General features: G+C 30.1%; 2 protein-coding genes across 2 annotated transcripts; both read left to right on the top strand.

The window, feature by feature from the left end:
* Positions 1–11,646: 11,646 nt before the first annotated feature.
* Positions 11,647–13,425, top strand: LOC122608196. The gene is made up of 4 exons (XM_043781282.1): positions 11,647–11,897; positions 12,024–12,076; positions 12,506–12,561; positions 12,687–13,425. Exons 1-4 carry the CDS (start codon positions 11,703–11,705, stop codon positions 13,208–13,210), a joined length of 828 nt encoding a protein of 275 aa, XP_043637217.1. The 5' UTR covers positions 11,647–11,702; the 3' UTR covers positions 13,211–13,425.
* A 3,006-nt stretch (positions 13,426–16,431) lies between these two features.
* On the top strand, positions 16,432–17,835 carry LOC122608285. The gene is made up of 2 exons (XM_043781374.1): positions 16,432–16,857; positions 17,157–17,835. Exons 1-2 carry the CDS (start codon positions 16,507–16,509, stop codon positions 17,532–17,534), a joined length of 729 nt encoding a protein of 242 aa, XP_043637309.1. The 5' UTR covers positions 16,432–16,506; the 3' UTR covers positions 17,535–17,835.
* The last annotated feature ends 2,982 nt before the right edge of the window (positions 17,836–20,817 follow it).

The raw sequence follows: 20,817 nt of genomic DNA, 5'->3' as shown, positions 1-20,817 counted from the left end.
CCACTTCAATCATAATAGAGTACTTGACATTATCTTAGTTTTCCGTTTAAAGAAAGATTCATTAATCTGCATAGTTGTGAATAGTAATAAGTGGTAAATCCTATAATAAAACGGTCACTACAAATTATATTTTATTTGTTCACACTTTTAGGTGAGTGTGTACAAACTAAAATTTTATCACGCTTTTTAGTGTTTTAGTTACCGTGAACAAATGAGGTGTGACAAAATAATTATGAAAGTTCACACTAAAAAGTGTGAACTTTTATTTCTACACACTTTTTAGTGTGTAAAAAAGTGTGTAGAAATTTCCACACACTTTTAATTCAATATATTTCTACACACTGTGACAAAATTTTTAATTTGTACACACTTACCTAAAAGTGTGAACAAATGCAACATTGTTTGTAGTGAGTTTTTGACCTAGAACGTTTATGTAGTATTGATTAGTTTGTTTCTTTAAATCATTTTATATGTAGTTTTCTAAGTCGTTGTATTTATCTTTAAAGAAAAAAAATTAAATTGTTCTCTCAAAATACTGGAGTAGAGACGATTAATCAAATTTTCTAAAACGGATGGTCAACCATATAAAGGATAATGGTCAAAAGGGTGAAACAAGTGACATGTAAGTTGTGATCGACCAAAGAAGCCCAAATTAAAGTGCTCTCTTGGCTTGTTGCTAACCATCATTATAATGATCATATCAAGGTACTCGATCAAGGCAACCTTTATAAAAGGTGATCAACTCTTGTAATGTTATATATAGCTTTTGAGAACCATCAATATCGGAGTGAGATATATTAAGACATGGCATAACCGGTATGATCAATAACTAAAGAAATTTAAAACATATCAAGTAATAAAATTTAAGTTAATTTGAAATGATTAAGATGGCATAAAGTAGGGAAAGGGTGTTGAAAAAACCATACTCAAATTTAAGTTAATCCGAATGAGTTTTGGGTTATATGTATTGGGTTATTCGGGTTTCAGATTCATTATTCGGTAAACGAAACCCATTTTAACTTAATTGGTTTGGGTTATGGGTAAGTTGTTTTTTTGGTTAATCTGAATAAACCATATAAATGTTTTATTTTTTTTATTCTATATATTATTTATAATATTTATTATATAGTTGACTTCATAATCTTCATGTTTTTATTCATGTCTACGAAATATGATTCCCACTCTATTTTTTTTTGTAATTTAAGGATTACGCTAGACAAAAAACAAACATAGCGTTTAATACGAGTCTTTTTGAATTAGATATATGTCTTTCCTATTTAGGTCATCCAAGTAGTTTAACATGAGTCTTTTTGAATCAAATGTATGCGATCAAATGGGGGTATCCCATGATCGTTTCCAAATATTTCTCTGAACACCTTCAAAAATTTTACCTTATAGTTATCGAACCTAGCTAAGATCTCCTTTACAAATACTCCTTAAACCAAATATATATATACTTGTTCTAGTGGAGAATATAATGGTAACTTTTGCCCAACGATTATGTCATACCAAGAAAGACATCTTCATAGTTAGAAATTGAAATTCGAAAGGTAGAGAATTATCATAAGTTTACAACAGATCAAGTAATTAAATATTTGGTTTATTTGAATCCTAGGTTTTTTAAAGAAAAAAATCAAGCAATATAGAGGCTTTAGGAAAGGGCTAAAAAAACATATATAGTTCTTTTGTTGTTTCCAAAAGATGATTGGAAAGGACATCTCATGCAAACCCTAGCAATACAAGGATTCTTTGTTTGCAGAGACAAAATGAGTAGAGATTTGCCATGCTTTCTTCTTTCATCATACCAAATCATGATTATTAGCATCATAACATCCATGATAGATCATCATCATGCATATTTCAACTTATAATTTCACTTTCTTTGACCTGGGATGCTGCTTAATGTTTGCCAAGTGTGGGACATTTTATCAATTAAATCTGAATAACACATGATAACTTTTGAAATGGGAGTGACATTATTTAGCTCATGTAGTTACGTTATTATGGCATGTTTTCTTTCTTCATTGATTCTCACATGATGTTTGTTTTAAGATTAGTTTAATTATTATATTACCCTAATCAATTCAAGCACTTGATCATACTCTACTCATTAAGATCATATCACTCAAATTCTATCATTCTTTCTAAGAAAATACTTGTCATAATCAATTGGCTCTATTTTATTATTTTCTTTTGCAAAAATATCATCATTAGGGGGTGTTTTGTATTTCTTACCCTTATTTCAAAACATATGTAATAATTTTTTAAAAATAAGTGTTTGTCTACTTGCTTAATTCCAAATGTTATTTATTTATGAGATAAACATATAAATACTTTTTTGAAAAGCGCATGACATTATTTATCGGCTATTAATTAAACTAATCAACAACCAAAAATGCATGTACTTTAATAATCACTATTCTCAAACACCCCATAGGTTTTAGCTAGAACTAGTAGAGTGCATGCTTATGCAATACAAACAGGATCAAATATTTTCAACTAGTGACATCTGACCATCTATTACGATCTTTTATAATAGTTATTGGAGGCGGTTTATTAGTTGAAAAATGACTTAATTTGTTACATTTCTCTTTTTGGGAAAAATATTTTCAATAAAAATTTTCATTGTGTCTGTATTGTAAATTATTAAACAGTTCATTTGTTTTTATAAGACATGTTTGCTATTTTCATAATTAAAAATTAAAATATATATGTTAATATACTATAAAAAAAAAAGAAATAAGAAAGAAATGATTACATAAATAAAAGGTTTAACTAAATAAGATAAATATGAATGATGGTATAAATTATAGGAATACAATTAAATATTTTACATGATTAAGTAATTTAACGACTGCTCATTGTTTAAGGTTGAGACGAAGGAGAGAAAATGAACATATTTAAATTCGTAGAGAGGTTCACAATAGCCCATAACTGTTCAAGCCGAGATATCAAGCATTAATACAAGATAGCACTAGCCCTAATAGGCTTATTCCAAGCCCAATTAACTAAGGGCAGTCCATCAAAAGTAACCAACAAGGAAACAAGTCCGAGAAAGAGTATAGAATAGTCTTGGGGAATCTAAACCACCGAGATCGCCATAAATAGATATTATGCACGTTTGCATCAAAGTAAAATTGGTTTCGTTTTAAATCTCCAAGACCTACAAGTTGTATAACGAAATTAGAAAAGTTGACAAAAGTCTACATATAAATTTAGAACTAGCAATAATAGACTACGATTTTTATGATCTTGAAACCTAGAAGTTGTAGTAGTAGTAGTTTATATATAGACAGCCGATACCTTTTAATTAAGCAGTAAACAAACACCTTTGTGTGTGACTTAGCCAAGAGATTTAGCATCAAGTCAATTAAGTGCAACACAAAGTCACAAACACCACCTTAGGGCTTAGGCTTATGCCATTTCTGCTGGGCTTATACATAATTGGGCTAAGCATCCAACTACAACATAATGTACGTTTCTTGTTAATTTGTTATACATGGGTTCGGGGGACATGAATCCAATTTTTTTTTTTTTTTCTTTTATTCAATACAAAATGTCCTCGAAAGAGCCTGTAGTGAGGATATGTCCTTGCAACACCAAATTAAGAAACCTGCAACAAGTTTTTGCTATATTCATAGCTTCGTGCCCGGTTTTCAGAGCTGTTTTCCCTATTGTTATTGTTCTTAATTAGAATTTCAAACACTAACAACAACGACAACAAGAATATTATCAAGAACATCAAGTATTTTAAAACAAAAAATATTGTTTCAAATCCAACAACAATATAATCCACACAATTTTCAAGTAGTCTCATCTTTATAATGACTCACTAGTTTCACGCTTAAAATGATTTTAATTAGCTGAATATATTTTTGTATTAATCTATACTATATTATAAAGCAAATCTCTCCTGTTTACATTTTAAGTTTCAACATTTATTTTCCCAAAATGCCCATATATCAATTATATATTTACCTAACACATTTTCTCTCTCCTCAAATCTTAACCAATCATTTTTTTTTCTGTCTCCCCATAAATCATTTATTCTTCCAATTTATTCAAAATCTTTTATCTCAAAAACCGTACATCGATAAATTATAAAAATTATATGGGTGTTCTTAAAATTTCATGTTCTTTCATTACTTTCGACGAATTTTTAAATCTGAGGGCGGAGCCCATACGGCTAAGGTATTTGGCTATCACACTCTATGACCTATCAACCCCACCATCTCACCTCCGCAACACGCGGGTACTTGCTCTCGTTATGTTATAGTTTTGAAGTTTACATATACATATTTTAAGGGTTAATGATTTTGTATTCTCTACTGATCCAGGACCGCTTATGAGGTTTGTTTATGCTCGATCCAGTCGGTTAAGACTTTCAATTTTGGAGAGCTCTTAATTGGTTATATATTTCCGAGATTTTATAACGGGGTGTTTGGTAGGAGTGAATAAAAGAGAATGAAAATGTAATAGAGAATAAATATAATGGGAAAAAGAATGAGTGTTTGGAAAGAGAATGGATTCTGTCGTTTAGTACAAACAGAGAATGAGTATACCAAAAATACAAAATTTTGAATAATAATTAAATTTAATATATATAACATCACTAAACAAAAAAAATTTCATTCTTATCAATTCTCTACATTTTATAGAGAATTGAGAGAATGGAATCGATTCCCACTTCTCGATTCTCTTTCTCATTCTCCATTGCAACCAAACATGAAAAGTCTTTCTTATTCTCTTTCCACTCTTTCCATTCCATTGTACCAAACACCCCTTTAATTGAATCAATTTTTACAAAAAAAAATTATTGGTGCTAAAAAGTTAGAAGTCAACTTTGCAATAGTTTCTAAAGATATGTTAAATCATATTTTTAGAATAATGCATAACGTTTTCTACCATTCGTGACGGCTATCATTTGTCAAAATAATGATGCCATTAAATAGCATGGCCTAACTATGTGGAACATAAGTTGACACATTATTCTATAATCATACTTGAATATATATGTTTACCTTATTACCTAGCCTTTTCGTTGTTACCTAACAAACCGATGCACAATAAAATCAATACAAAAATGTCATTCTCTTTGCGGTTTTTTTTATTGAAGTATCTCATATTTAATTCCCCTTGATTCTCAAAAATGAAAAAGTTTAAGAGCATCAATTTAGATTTTTCTCATAACGGCCAAATTGCATTTAAAAACAAGTTTTCGACAATTAACTGAAAATACGAATATAGTACAAATTACATCATAACCAACTCCACGGATAAGGATTCTCTAAAGCTATAACTAACGTTATTAGTAAAGTTAGTAATCTTAATCCTTCAATTAAAATCAAGGGTCAAGATTCAATGATGATCTTTGAATCTTGACTTTTGATTTTAATTCAAGGGTCAAGATGCTTCTAACTTTAATTACGTATAAAGTTACAAGTAACTTTAGAGGATCTTCATCCTTTTCCATAAGGAGTGGATTGAAGGTATAACAAATCGCTAGTCAAAATTGTCTCTAACACATGTCTTAATCGAAATTTAACTTTAAAAAAAAAAAAAAATATACAAATTACGTCATGTTGACAGGACAAATCTGCCACAAATGCCCCCGAATAAAGAGAACTAACGGTGTTTGCTAGACACCTACAAAAAGGACACATCGACTATAGAATTAAAGATGTCACCGATGGGGATAGAGTAATAGGAGCTTGAACTAACGCTTGTTAATTAATTAAGTACTATAATCTCAAAATACATGTCCATGATAGAAATTAATTAGTTGTGTGACCAACCTATATATTACGATTGTATATTGCAATTAATATACTTGTAATGATACTAGACAACTACAAGGATGAAGAAATAATACTTGCAATGATACTAGACAACTATAAGGTTGAAGATATAAGGATGAAGGATTAGGAAGAGAAAAGTATTTATTAGATATTTAGATCTATTGGGGTTAGAAAATGAGTATTCGACCCCTTAAACTATCCGAGCTAGTCTTTTCAATTTTGACATTTCTGGTAAGTTGCCATTAATAATATATGAGTAATATTGAAAAGATTAAAAAATATGCTTATATGCCTATTTCCCTTTAATTATGCAGAATGTTCTTTATATAGTAATTTAATGTTTAATTAATAGTCCAAATAACCAAAAGTGGCGATCTATTAAGCCAAAATGAGAGATTCTCAAATGATCATAGCTTTCCAGATTTGAGATGGTTATCCTTAAGCCAGGAATGAGATTCTTTCACTAAGCCAAGTGGAATTCAAGTTATAAACAAAAGGCATAATCCCATTTTCACCTTGTGTGATATTTAAGAATATTATTGCGCGAGCTTTTTACTATAATCTTTCTTATTTCAACAACTTCCATGGAAAATCTGGACGAAAATTAATTACAGGGCGATCTATTATCTAGATCAACAACTGATCTTGTTAACCGGAATTTGAACTATCATTCTAAAAGCTTTCGGTAATTCAATGCAAGAGATAGTCATCGTAGTTCTTCTAGATGACTTGCAGTAATGACATCTACCAATAAACTAAAACATGATTGACATATTCTTAAAACGACATGTGGTGTATTTCTTGATCGACACGTGTAATTTATTTATTTTGTTAATTTAACTATTTAGTTGTATAAAAATTCAATTTCCTTATTAAAATTAGAATTAAATTCTAACTTTTCACTTAATAAATCTATTGTCATTAATAAACTTTAATATTGTCATTAATAAATTGTCTCCTTTTTTTCCTAAATTATTCAACTCCTATTACTTATATTATAAATTATAATAAGTTATTAAAATGAAGACTTCATAAATTGAGTTTACGATCCGAAATCACAAGACTATTTGTCATCATCCACGATCTACTATGATTACAAGTTCTGATTTTGATATGGTTCAAAAAAATTTAAGTAAATCCCAAATCTCAACTAAACATATATTATATTTATCATTACTCCTTATTATAATTTAGCTTTAATAATCGATTTACTTTAACCATAATTTATTTCATACTCACGGATCATGTGTGAGGAATATTTGAATTTTTTTTATGATATAATTTATATAGCTACTGTATATCGTACGGATATTAGGACTAGTATGGTATATATTTTCGAGTAATTAATTTTGAAAAATAGTGGCTTGACTGATATGGCCAATTTATACAAGTGTCTACCTTCCAAACCACTTGTGGACAAGACTATTTTCCAATCAAAGTCAAACTTCTGCTTAGATTTTACCCTTTGTGACTAGTCTTTAAAAATCTTGAATGCAAATTCCATTACTTTGCTCGCGGTTTTTATCCATTGCATTACACACAAAATCGATATCCTCTTACGAATCCCTATTTTGAATAAGTTCATATCGTTCGTATTCATATTTAACTTTCATAAATTTATACTTTCAAATTAAAACACTGTTACATTGCGATGAAACACATTAGACTAATTGACATGAAGAGTAAAAGTTATTTAAGAACTCTTAAAAAAAAAAAAACTTAAGAACCATTCTGGATCACATATTTCTTATATCTTTAGGTCTCTTCAATTAAATAATAAAATTCATCCAAATTATTCAAAATGATTTATCCCACAAACCGTAAATCGTTAGACGAAACAAAAAGTAGAGGTAGTCTTAAAATTTCGTCCTCTTTCATTAGAGATCCAATTCGATATACTTTTAACGACTTTTTAATTTCGTTTTTTCCCCTTGTACTTGTGTACCTACACATGTGTAGGATCATTGTTTTCACATGTAAATTAATACATGAACATACGTACACAACAATGAAGGTTAAGGGCGGAGCCCGTTAATCCATGGCGGAGCCATAGTGGCCAAGGGCGGAGCCCGTCAGTCCATGACGTAGCCATAACAGTTAAGGGCGGAGCCCGTTAAGTAGATCACCCCATCACCGGTCACCCTCTATGATATATCACCACCTATGACCTATCACACTATGACATATCACCCTCAATGACCTATCACCCCCACCAGCTTTGGTTTATGAATATCCTTAAGGGCGAAACCCGCTCCGAATTTTGTTCAACCTATACATGTGTAAGTACCAAAAAGAAAACGAAAATTAAAAAGTCATCAAAAGTATATCGAATTGGATCTCTAATGAAAGATGACGAAATTTTAAGACTACTCATCCTTTTTGTTTCGTTTAACAATTTACAGTTAGTGAGATAAAACATTTTGAATGATTTGGATGAATTTCCATATTTAATTGAAGAGAGAGAAAGAGAAAAAAATCTGTGTTCCAGAATTATTCTTGAGTTTCTTTTATATGAGTTCTCAAATAACTCAGCCCTTAATATGAATGTATTTTGTACATGTAAAAATCTAAAAAATAATCATATCTATATAATTATTAAAACAATAGTTAACTGAGTAAATTCAGACACTCTTCTAAACTAAAGCTATGTTAAAATATTGACACATACTTTTTCATAATATTTTATCTTATATTTATATAAAACAAATAAATATAAATAAAAATAAAATATAAAAAATAGAAAATATATATATAAAAAAGTGAAAATAAACTTTTAAACAAACTTATTAATTAAGTATTCTTTAACTAAATTTGGAATCGTTATATTTTCATTGGAATTATATTTTACGTATTTTAGTTTATTATTTATGACTTTTTTATTTTCACCAAAATTTGGTTTCAACTTTAATGTGATTATATCTAATCCATACATTACACATTTAGATTCATTAAGATATATTTTTCACTAACAAGTTTGGCTATTTATTAAAAAAAATAAAAGTCGGCAATAATGGTCAATATTTAGATAACTTTTTATTGTTCTTTTTACAATTATATAGTTAATTTAATATGATTTCCAACCTTTTTTTGAATGATAATTTTATTTTTCAAAGTTTCATCTCTTTTTATATGATTGGGGTAAAATCTCAAGAGTCAAAAAGCAAGTTTGTGTGCCGAGTCAAAAAAACAAGTTGACAAGTAGCAAATATTTTTTTCCATTCTAATTTAATTTTGTATTATCGTTTATTTGCAAAATTTCTTTGTGTCTAGACTTTACAATTATTCAATCATGCAGGTATCGATATTTTTGATGATGGTATAGAATGTGAAGGATAATGTATATCCTTTATACTGATATACATGGAACTTGGGAAGATATTTGACATTGTTTTCTTGGGAAGATATTTGACATTGTTTTCTTTAACAACTATTATTTAATTAAATTATAAAATTATAAAGAACTTAACACAATAATTTTTCTCTTTTATGTTGTTTATAGAATTGAGAAATGATATAGTTACAAACAACATTTACAAACTTAGGTGGCATTTGTTTTGGACTTAATACACACAGTCATGACTTAATCAAATATACCTAATCCATTAAGTCATTAGACATGTTTGTTTTTTGACTTAATAAACAAAAAAAACAATTGTATTGACTTAATTCATACCGACATTATATATCCATTCAGTCATTTATCAATTCAGTCACTTAATGGTTAATAATTTATTAATTTAAAGAGTTTTATTTAAATTACCAAAACAAGTTTCGAGACACATTTATTCTTCATGTACATTAAACATGGTTTAAAATACGAGAATACAATACCTTAATTAACTTTTAAGTTCAATGAAAAGATTTAAAAATAAATTCAATATAAATTTGAAGATTAACAAAAGAAACAAGTTACTATAGATTTATTTACACTACCTTCACATACTTTATCCCTGCAATTCCAAAATTACCCTCAATAAAAAAACATCACAATTACCTAGAAACCCCATTGTGATAAAAAAAATCTCCATTTAACTCTAAAATTATTAGTGAAGGTATTGCTTCGGATAAGAAAAAACATTTTAATTGCCATATATTATATCACGAAATGTTTAAATAATAATTACCTTTTTATAAATTACGAAATTATTAACCAATTATGTTATTTTTTATATTCATACTAGATTATAACTTTGAGTATTTTTTTTATTAATTGCTCTGGCTTCCTTCCTTACAATTGTATGTTTCCTCCCCTGGTTATTTTTCATGGTCAGTAACTTAGTTTTTGCACCTCATTATTTCTTGCGTCTAATCCGCGACTTAGTTTTAAAATGATAGATACGGTTAGATGTTCCATTGACGCATCTCATAAAAATAAATTGAACGCTATAAACCGTTACAGCATTTGACACGTTATAGACTATCGCTGCTACAACGCGCGGGCATCACTCTAATATGAACATAAGTTAACGACACCAAATTGACGTCCACCTAGTAAACACGTCCAATTCATAAACATGGTAAGTTGGACTAAATGTATACAAACTAAAACAAAATATTCAATGAACTATGTATTCCAATTTATAGTTGATAAATAAATGGACAGATGATATGTGAATTGAAGACCAAAAAGTGGCTATTAAAATGTTTTACAAACCAATCTTTGAATTAAAGAACTTGGAATGTTTATGGGGCGTTTGGTTGCAGAAAATACGCATTGTTTTTCAAAAAAATATGAAAAACAGAAAACGCGTTATAATCATACTTTTCTAAAAATAATTTCCAAGAAAACAGAAACAATGTTTTCCACTTTTCGATGAAAAACTTGAAAACTTTTTTTTTTTCTTTCTTGTTTTCCATTTTTCATTTCATCATCTCTCCCCTCACATCTTTAACATGTTTTCTAGGGTTTTATTATTGGAACGAGTTTTGAAATTTTTTATTTGTTTTATAGAAAATAAAACCCCTTTTTATTTTATTTTCAAAAAAATTAGAAATGAAAATTTTTAACACATTTCCCAAGAACTAAACAGAACGGGCCCGTAGCCGTTTAGGGCCCGTTTTGTTGTAGAAAATGTTTTCATGTTTTTATTTTTAATTTTTTTGAAAATGAAGGGGGTTTTTATTTTCTAAAAAATAAATAAAAAATTTAAAAACGCATTCTAATTAGAAAATTAGAAAACATGTTAAAAAGATGTGAGAGGATGAAGGAAATGGAAAAAGAAAAACAAGGAAAAGATGTTTTCAAGTTTTTTTATTAAAAAATATCATTTTTTGTTTTTCTGAAAAACATTCTTAAAAACTATTATTATAACACGTTTTCTGTTTTCATGTTTTCTAGAAAATCAAAAATAGGAAAAAAAATGTGTTTTCTGCGATCAAACACGTTTTTAAGGATTTTATGCGGTTGAATTGGCCAGTTAGACATTAACCTTTTGCTAATGGGTCATCCTATATGAAATTGTTAGACGATATTGTGAGACGTAGTCGTTAATAAAATAAAAATGTGAGTATGGTACCCGGTCTAACCCGGATAGCACAATATAAACCGAAGAACAAAAGGGTGAAACTGTATCTGACCGGTCCACAAGACAAGCATCCTTACCTGGACCTGTTACACCAAATAAAGTATCTTGGTCGTTGTTATAAGTAGGTCCCACATATTTTTACATTTCCATGAATATATAATTTCCATAGCGATAAAACTACTCACACACCCTGTCACCACCCGTACCTGTCCCACTCCCGTACTCCTCACGTGCCATGCACACCACCCCCCTCAAATCCACCTCTTTGTGGTGCAACAAATTAATAAAGGCCATATAACTAGAAAAAAGAGTGCAACACATTTTCTTTCTATCCCTTTTTTTTCCTCTCATCATATTCTTGAAAATTTTTATTATTATTATGAGGATCAGGAAGCACTTCTTGTCTCTTTCTACTTCTATAACTGCACCGATTCAACCATCGCCGCTGGATCTTTCCAGCGGCGATCGTCAAAAGCACGAACAGCAGTCGCTGCTCGTGGTGCAACGTCAAGAAGAAGTGCACCCAAATGATAACAAGCTGTCTACCTTGTCTGATCCTTCATCAAAGACTAAGGTAGTTCAATTCACTTGTAGATATATATATATGTATTATAATATGCATATATATAGATCTTGTGTGTATATATATATATCGATGTTTTGATGTTAATATTATCTATTTGTATGGATCATCATGAAGGAGTTGGAATCTGAGAAGAAAAAGGAAACAATCAAGATTGATGTTACTGGCAAGTAAGTATAATTATTTTAGGACACACCCATAATATTTTAACACCCATATGGATATAATTAATATTGATATTTATTTTGTTTAATAGGCTAGCTAGAAAAAAAGGAAAGAATTATTATTTGCAAGAAGTGCAAAAATACTGTAGATTAATATGTATTCATATCTATATATCTCATGTATGTTAGTATTATTTGAGATAACCAATTACCATATATTGTAGAATCCTAATTATCTTTCAATTGCACCTATATATGTGGTGCATGTTAGCATGAAAGCTGGTCCCCAGCTACAATGTTCATGATATATATATCTTTCTGTTGCACTAGTATTGCTACATACACATATATGCATACACAAACATTTTCTTGTTGTGAAATGTACTAGAATGTCAGTTATAATTTTTGTTTTTATTAATTCTGGCATGTTTACAGGAAAGAAATTAGCATCTTGTGTCCAGAAACAGAAACAAGCAGCAGTCATGATAATGGTATGTTTCAGTGTGTGTGTGTGTGTTTAGGTGTATGTACAAATGCATGTCTTTTTGTGTGTGATTTTTGATTTACTTTTCTTTATTTTTTTTATACAATAATTAATAATGCATTTTGTTGAAAGGTTTGTTTGAAGGAGATAATTATAAACTGATTCCAACAAAAAAGAGGAGTGAAATAAGTATTGGTAAAAGAGTGAAGCATGATGATTTTGATCAAGAATACAAGGAGGGAATAATGACAAAGTCGAACACGAAGAAAATCAAGAAGAACGAGAAGAGAGGGAATGTGATCAAGGAAGGTTCGAGGTGTAGTCGGGTGAACGGAAGAGGATGGAGATGTGGTCAGCAAACAATTGTCGGGTACTCGCTGTGTGAGCATCATTTAGGCAAAGGAAGACTTAGAACCATGAGTAGTCGTGTGCGTGGCCAGTCGCAAAAGAATGCACCGAAAGAACAAGAGACAATAATGGGCATGATCAAAAGTAAGGAAATTGAAACCATATTGATAGATGATAACGAGCTTGATGAAGATGATGTGGAGGAAGTAGAATTAATATCATCGTCTCATCTTATAAGTAACAAGAAGAAAACCGGTTGGTGTGGTGAAGGAAAGATCGTTAAGCAGTTTGTTGAGCCAAATAGATAGTTGATCGATCATGCAAATTAAAGGAGTCTAGCTAGCTAGAATGGCTTGCAGTAGGATCAATACATAATGATCAAAAAGAAACACAGTCACAATTAATCCAAGAGTAGATAGACAAAATGCATGCAGGTATATATATTTTTTGCTTAATGGAATTGAACTGGTGTTTAATTATATATAAATGTGATCTCCTAGAGAAACACTCGTAATTATTTTTATATGGGTGTTGATGATGCATGTGCCATATATACTATACCTTACTTAGACTGCACACTGCACTTGGCATATATATACGATTAATACAGTCACTAAGCTAACAAATCGAAAATTATTATTTCACTGATTGATTATTGAAAGATTGTGCTCGATCGTAATTCCAGTCTGTAAATTATGTCCAGAGTCCAAATCGCTAGCATCGGATATATTTATATATATATTACTGTAAATGCTTATACTATTTACCATCTTTGGCCTCCATCGGTTGATCTTATTTCCAACCGGAATAAGTAATATTTTTGCGATAACGGAGTTCATGATTTATACTCTGATACTAACATATATAATACACACACAATGCAACGTAGCGACCGTGACGGTGGTGATCGAGGCGGTCTTTTGAGATTAATTAGTTAATTAGCTTTGATATTAAACTCATATCGGTCGTGGGAACGTTATACATTCAAGATAGTTCTGACTGTATAATAGTGTATATAGTACTGGCGGGAGTGGTCCGGCCCAATTCCATTTGAAAAAAGGTTTTTTCTTTCTATCTTCATTTTGATTTTGTGCATTCTCCTTGTCAGGATCTTTTCTATAAAATGGAGGATCTAGTTCTAGACGTTAATTATTTTTCGTTTGTTTGATCACTCAACTATATATTATCATATCTGTACTCAATTTCTCATGTAATTAATTACCTGGTCTATCTGGCTCTCTCGAAGTTTTCTAAAACTTTAAAGCTTTTGTGATTCTACATTTCTACCACTTTATTTATTTCAATGGATTTTATAAAGCATCGTCGTCATTTCTTTAGGGGAGCCGCGGAGGTTGTAAATTAAAAGTTTATATTTATAGTTTTGGTCAACTAAAGTACATAGGTACATTTGGGTTTCTTAATTTAATTTCTTGTTATTTCCATATTTTTTTCTAAGGATTTGTTGATATCTTTATACTGTGCCAATACAGGGGTTATTCGCGTTTCAAAAAGCTTAAACTTAAAAATTAAAGAATGGGAGTACATAAGTAACAATCAATCGAAGTTAAATGATAAATATAGCCCCAGAGGTTATGCTTAATACTTTAGACTATCTTCAATGGGTATATTTTTGGGCGCCCTTAGGTGTCATTGGATATCCTTTGCGGTTGAAACTTGTCCAAAACTAAAGATTTTTTGATGCATGCCCTTACTCAAGGGCATGCCCTTAGATGCCCTTACTTATATTTTATTTTTTTTGTTTTTAGTGGAGTTAAAGGATATGTAAGGATGTTTGTATGGTTAGAGATAAAATTATAGGACTTTAAGGATTTATAAGAATGTGTAAGGATTTGTAAGGATATGATGTGGCAGCTCAAAGATGCCTTAAGAACGTAACATTATAACAAGCATTAATGACTTGTACATTAAAAAGACCATGTTTTACAGTTACAGATTAATGTCTAATGTACATTCTTTAATGCTTAAAACAATATTGGTTGCCTTTGAGGAAGATGGTTACTATCAAGCCCAAGGATTTAGGACCTATCATGATTTTCTCTGTAGATCAATATTGTCAATTAAGTTGCATATCTCCAACATCTTTATTGTCATGAATTTTTTTTCTCAAAAGTAATTAGCGAAACTTCTAGATTAATGACATTATTTTTAATGTCATATGTATGGACTATGGATGCTACCATATATAAATCCAAAATCTAACCAACACATCCAATAATTCTATTTTAGCATTTACCCTTTTTATGACCATGCTCTCTAGCTAGACATAAACTTTAATATAGAGTGTCATAGTTGAATGAAATCGATCAGATCAAAGCTGAAGGATGTAGGCTTAGCCTTATGTAGCTGATCCAATATATAGATTTTCCGTCTAGGTTATGTTGTATGATTTGAGTTTATCACCGTTGAGCTTAAGCAGAACGTAATGACTTCTCTTTATCACCAGCCATAGTCAAGGTCCCTGGGAAATTATAGTTTTACAATTAGGAAACAAAGAGGCTAATGGAAGGTACCATCGGAAAAAATGCAAGAATTTTTTTGAAAGATGTTTGAACAAATACTATAAAAAAAGGTAAGAAAAAGACTAAAAAACTCATCATGTGTAACCTCATGTTTAAAGGCCTTTAGTGATTTGAACCAAAAGCTCAAAACAAAACAAACTTTTTTGGACCACAAATGTAATGTTTGAAATCTAAAGACGATACCAGTAATTTCGTGACCACAACTGGAACTAAAAGTGTCATTTACTCGAAGTTTAAAAGAATATTGATTGATGAACGTAATGAACGATTTTATGTGTAAGTACATTTTATTATAGTTGAGTATAATAAGTAAATGGGCTAAGCCCAATGGACGATCTAGGCTTCCAAATAAAAGATGCTATAGGCCTAGCCGATACGAGTTGAAGTTATACGAGTCAGATAAGTTATAAAGTGTTGTCTTTAAAATGGTTTCTTTTAATATAATGTACAAGTTTTATTGCCAAAAATATGTTCTTCTAACATCATGGAATATCTATGTCACTATATTGCATTTCACTTTTGGATTCATTATAACATGCATAAAAATAGTAATACCTTATATGTAAATTAAAAGACACGCCCTCTGAAATTTATGTCAATAAACTGCAACTTTTTATGCACGCTAAAACAAACAATTATGTTGTAATTAGCAAAACCGTTAACCTATTACCGATTTTAGATAACAAAACGTTTTTTTTTTTTTAATTAAAAATCACTACCTCCGTTAGTCCGTCCCGTAAGTTACATATATATGTTCAAGAAATTTGAATTAGTATCAGAACAAGGAATGTTTGTGCTAAAAAAATAAAAATAAAATAAATTACAAATAGATCTCGCAATCGCATTTCCAGGTCGGAAGTCTTCCATCAAAAAGTCAAAGGTCTATACTTATCAATTTATCATATTGCAATCTACAACCAACCATCTAGCGTTGACTTTTTAGTTATAACCAATTTGCTCCACATACAGATGGATTTTGACTCGGTCCATTTTTGTTCTAATCTATATATCTATCTTTCAATCCATGTATAGTCCAAACCAATAACAACACTTCATTCGAAGACATGGACTATAAGCATTTCAGTCACCCTCACAACTTAACCATCCACCGTGTATATGAACTAGGCAAACAAGTCAACTGCTCAGGTTGCAACTCCTCGTGTGATAACACCACGACCGCGGTCCACGCCTGCCACCAATGCAACTTCTTTCTCCATGACCATTGTGCCAATGCGGGTCGTTATGTAAAACACCCGTGTCATAAAGCCCACCCTCTTATCCTTCTTCCTTACCCTACTTATGCCGGTAGCACCTTCATTTGCAACGCTTGTGGTCGCCCTGGAAATTCGTTCTCCTATTGTTGTGCCCTTTGCGAGTTTGACCTTCATGTTGGTTGCGCCTTCTTACCTTTGTCGGTAATGTACTTTTATATAGACTTTTGTAAGGCTTAACTTTATATGACAAAATGATTTTTATATACGCAAAAAAAAAAAAACCTCAATACATATGAAATTCTTGTTATATGTTTGTCATACCTTGATTGTGTATATCTTGTGTATACAAGTAGTTTTGTTTATTATATACAAATTACATCCTTAATTGTACTCATAGTTACAATAAATTGCTAATTCTATTTAGAAGATTACAATATGCAAACAATTAAACTAAAGGAACCACAGATAAAGTAAGTTATCTAAATGTTTATTATTATCAGGTAACGCACCAAGCTCACCAACACGAACTTGCTCTTTTCTACGGAGTTCAAGTGGCTCCACGGAGGGGAAGTAACACGGATCATGAATATTGTAACATATGCAAAAATGTCATAGAAGGAAGGCATTGGGCGTATAGTTGTCAAAATTGTAATTTTAATGTGCACACTGCTTGTGCTACCACAGAAGTGGTACAAGGGATGTACCAAGATGATCCAGCGGGTTGTGGACCCGTAGAGGGACATGGATCGTCAGGACATGGTGGTGGAGGAGGTGGGGATGTCGTAGAGGTGGAATTAACGGAGGCGGACCTTGCTATGTTGTTTGAACTTAAGCTTCAGATGATAGCACAAAGTAATGTGGCCTCAATTAATGGTTAGGTCTGAATTGGTTCATGGTTTTACTTTTCTTTTTTCTAGATTTATTTCATGGATTTCATCATTATTGATTTCGAAATGCTTGTAAAACCCATGAGTGCTGATTCCAATGCAATAAGATCGACCAAACGAATGAGATAATGGATGACCATGAAAATGGTATAAGTGTATAACTTGAGACTATTTCAAAAACTTCAAGTGGTTTATATGAGAAAGGATAAACTTGAATTTTAATTTTATTGTCTGAAATCTGAAATGTTAAAGGATTAGATTTTAGGTCCGTGTCAAATACACGAGTTTACAATTTTAGATGTTAGTTTATTATGATTTAAAACTTAATTTACAATTTTTAGTAAAAAAAAAATTGATCTATATAGAACTTTGAATTTTATAGTAAAATACTTTTTACAATATGTTCATGGAAGTTATTTATTGTGACATATATAACAATATTTGAATATTACGAAATCAAAATATGTCCATCAAAGTTGTAAATTGTGACATACTTAGCGATATTTGAATATCAAAACATAATAACAGGTCACTATCATTTTATTTGATTTATTGTTACACAAGGTGATTATTCTTATTTTACACTTTTAAAAATTAAACTTTTATTTTTAGATGAAACATATTCTAAATATTTCACTTGAAATATGACAATGTTATATTTGTTTCTTATAAATATTACATTATTACATGTTTTATTTTTCGTATACTTGTTATGACAATTACTAAAAAGAATTTTTAAAAAAAAGTACAATTATTTTTAAAATCTTAATATTTACATTAAGTTTTATTTATTTTTTAGTAATTAATTTTATATAATTATAAATTAAGTATTTAGTGAGGGTTCATAACTACAAATTGTAATAATTCTAAATTAAGTATTTAGTGAGGCAAAAAGTGATAATTATAGATATTTAAAAAAAAAATTGTAAATTAGTAAGATTTTTTTTCTACTATGAAGATATAATTACAGAATATTATTTGTGATTTAAAATTGTTCATATTATAATTTAAGTTTGTGTTATTAACTTTTCTGGGTTGTAGTACAATTTTGCAAATATATATCGTCGGTTGTCCATAATATATGGGGATTAAATTTAGTATTGAACACATAAATAATTATAAAAGTGAATATCGTAGGCGCATATATTCAAGTATATCTTGTCTAATGGAGTAATCAAATAATGATAACAATTATATGTTGGATATATCCTTTTCTATATTGGATTAGGATCGGGTATACATTTTTTTTTAATCTTTATTAGGAATTTTAACTAATATTGATTATGACATCATTAATTTATAATTTGATGAAATTGAGCTCTTTGATTGGTCAATAAGTTATTAAATCAGTTGCCTTTTAGTATATATAAAGATAAAAGATTTGAGAGTGGACATATTCGGATGCTTAACAAGTCCAAAATCTTTACATAGATACAAGTATTCACGGACCACAGTATAATATTCTTATATATCCAAACAATATTTATATTTAACTAGACATATGTATATTTTAAGAAAAATGCTAAAATCAGCCTTAAGGGTTATATTTAACGTGCATAAAAAATTTGTATCTTTTTGTATCAAAAGCCCACCCCTTGAATTTTATGGTAAGTATATAACTATTTAATGCACCTTAACTATAGCCCTAAGGGTTGTATTTAGCAAAACCCATATTTTAATTATGCTACTTTGTGAAATGCTTAACCGTATTTTATATTAAAGTTTTAAAAGATTACGTACTTGTATGGGTAGCCACGTCACTTGTTTTTTTTTTCTAGACAGCGGGTATAACCGATCGGAAAAAAAAAAAACAATTACAAATTACGACCTGTAAATTAACATTTTTTCCGCGAATAAACTTTTGGTCTAACAATCTAGTCTAAAAGTAAGGAGGAGGCATGCCTCACTAGAGGTCTCGGATTCAAATTCAAGCATTAGATTTTAAATTTTTTTTTTTGACAAGTCATTAGATTTTAATTACTTTTTTTTGTTTGTTGGAATGACAAATTTGGATTTAACACGATTCAGTATCGATCTATATACCAACTCCAATTACTACTACATAACCCATTTTATAAATACTCATGTTTCCAATCTGAGAATATTTTGCTCACACATAATATAAACCCATGACATCTAAACCTCAACATCTAAATATGTTAATCCATCTATTGACATTTAATTAATTACTTAACTTGAAAGAAACTTGAAACCTACTAAAAATTTGTGTTAAATAAAGAGAAATCTATTTCCCCACTTAACCACGGCCCATAAACATTTCTTCCACGGGTGGTCTGGATTGGACTAAAGTGGAGGCCCATATTTCTGGCTTATCAGAAAGATTAAGCCCAATGAACATTTCTTCCACTACATACAATGATACAAATATACAATTTATCGTATATCGACTTGTAAATTGTAATCATAACGATTAGCCAAATGACAGGCACCATCTCTTGCACTTGGAAAAACAAACATTTGAGTATTATTAACAAGTACAACTTGTGAGAATCCCAATCCAGTAAACATATCTCCTAATGATGGCACTGTTTGGACTAATCTAACCCACTAACCTTTTCTTGACAACTTTTACTAGATTAATATCACCATGACAGAAAAGAATAAGATCGTCAGTGAATCATAAACTAATCATTAATATCATTTATTTCGATGATAAGCCTATGATAACAGCTACCATTTTCCAAATCAATAATCCGTACTGCACCGCTTTACCTATCTTAGGTATTGCCATGTTTAAAAAAGTTATATATTAAACCTTTAAATTTGATAAACATACAAAACCCTCCCTAAATTTTACATAATCCCTCCTAAATTTTACATAATTCCCCTGCTTTATCTAAGTAGGTACTGCATATTTTACCATTGGAATCAAGCTCAATATGGTAAATGACTAAATGAATCAAGAGTCGTCACACGTATGTCAACTCCCATTGCTATAAATTTTTAGCAACAAGTACGTTTATAATATTTTTAAGCTTCGCTAAAGCCCTTACCTACATGTTAGTCTACTCGTTCTAACATTTAAAACTATATATAATGTCATTAGAGTTAGTGGTTGCAAATCTTGTAGAGCTAAGATGTTCGACAATGACACGACATGTTGAAGGGGTCGAAAAAATCACCAACCTCCGGTACATATAGAAAAATATAAGCATGTTATTATAATTTGACCTTTCTTTCCACTTATGTATAAACAATAACAAATTGTTACAAAAATTATTGATGGACAACGATTAACTTTCAATTCACACTA

The sequence above is a fragment of the Erigeron canadensis genome, chromosome 7 (assembly GCF_010389155.1).
Source record: "Erigeron canadensis isolate Cc75 chromosome 7, C_canadensis_v1, whole genome shotgun sequence".
Lineage (NCBI taxonomy): Eukaryota > Viridiplantae > Streptophyta > Magnoliopsida > Asterales > Asteraceae > Erigeron > Erigeron canadensis.
Note: the sequence above shows the minus strand (reverse complement) of the source record. Positions and strands in the feature narration are given on the sequence as shown.

What these genes read in the sequence shown, in the direction of transcription:
- LOC122608196 (XM_043781282.1), top strand. Translation starts at nt 11,703, where the DNA reads ATGAGGATCAGGAAGCACTTCTTGTCTCTTTCTACTTCTATAACTGCA. An exon ending in ATCCTTCATCAAAGACTAAG is followed by an intron (nt 11,898 to 12,023) that starts GTAGTTCAATTC and finishes ATCATCATGAAG; the next exon opens with GAGTTGGAATCTGAGAAGAA. An exon ending in AAGCAGCAGTCATGATAATG is followed by an intron (nt 12,562 to 12,686) that starts GTATGTTTCAGT and finishes TTTTGTTGAAAG; the next exon opens with GTTTGTTTGAAGGAGATAAT.
- LOC122608285 (XM_043781374.1), top strand. Translation starts at nt 16,507, where the DNA reads ATGGACTATAAGCATTTCAGTCACCCTCACAACTTAACCATCCACCGT. An exon ending in GCGCCTTCTTACCTTTGTCG is followed by an intron (nt 16,858 to 17,156) that starts GTAATGTACTTT and finishes TATTATTATCAG; the next exon opens with GTAACGCACCAAGCTCACCA.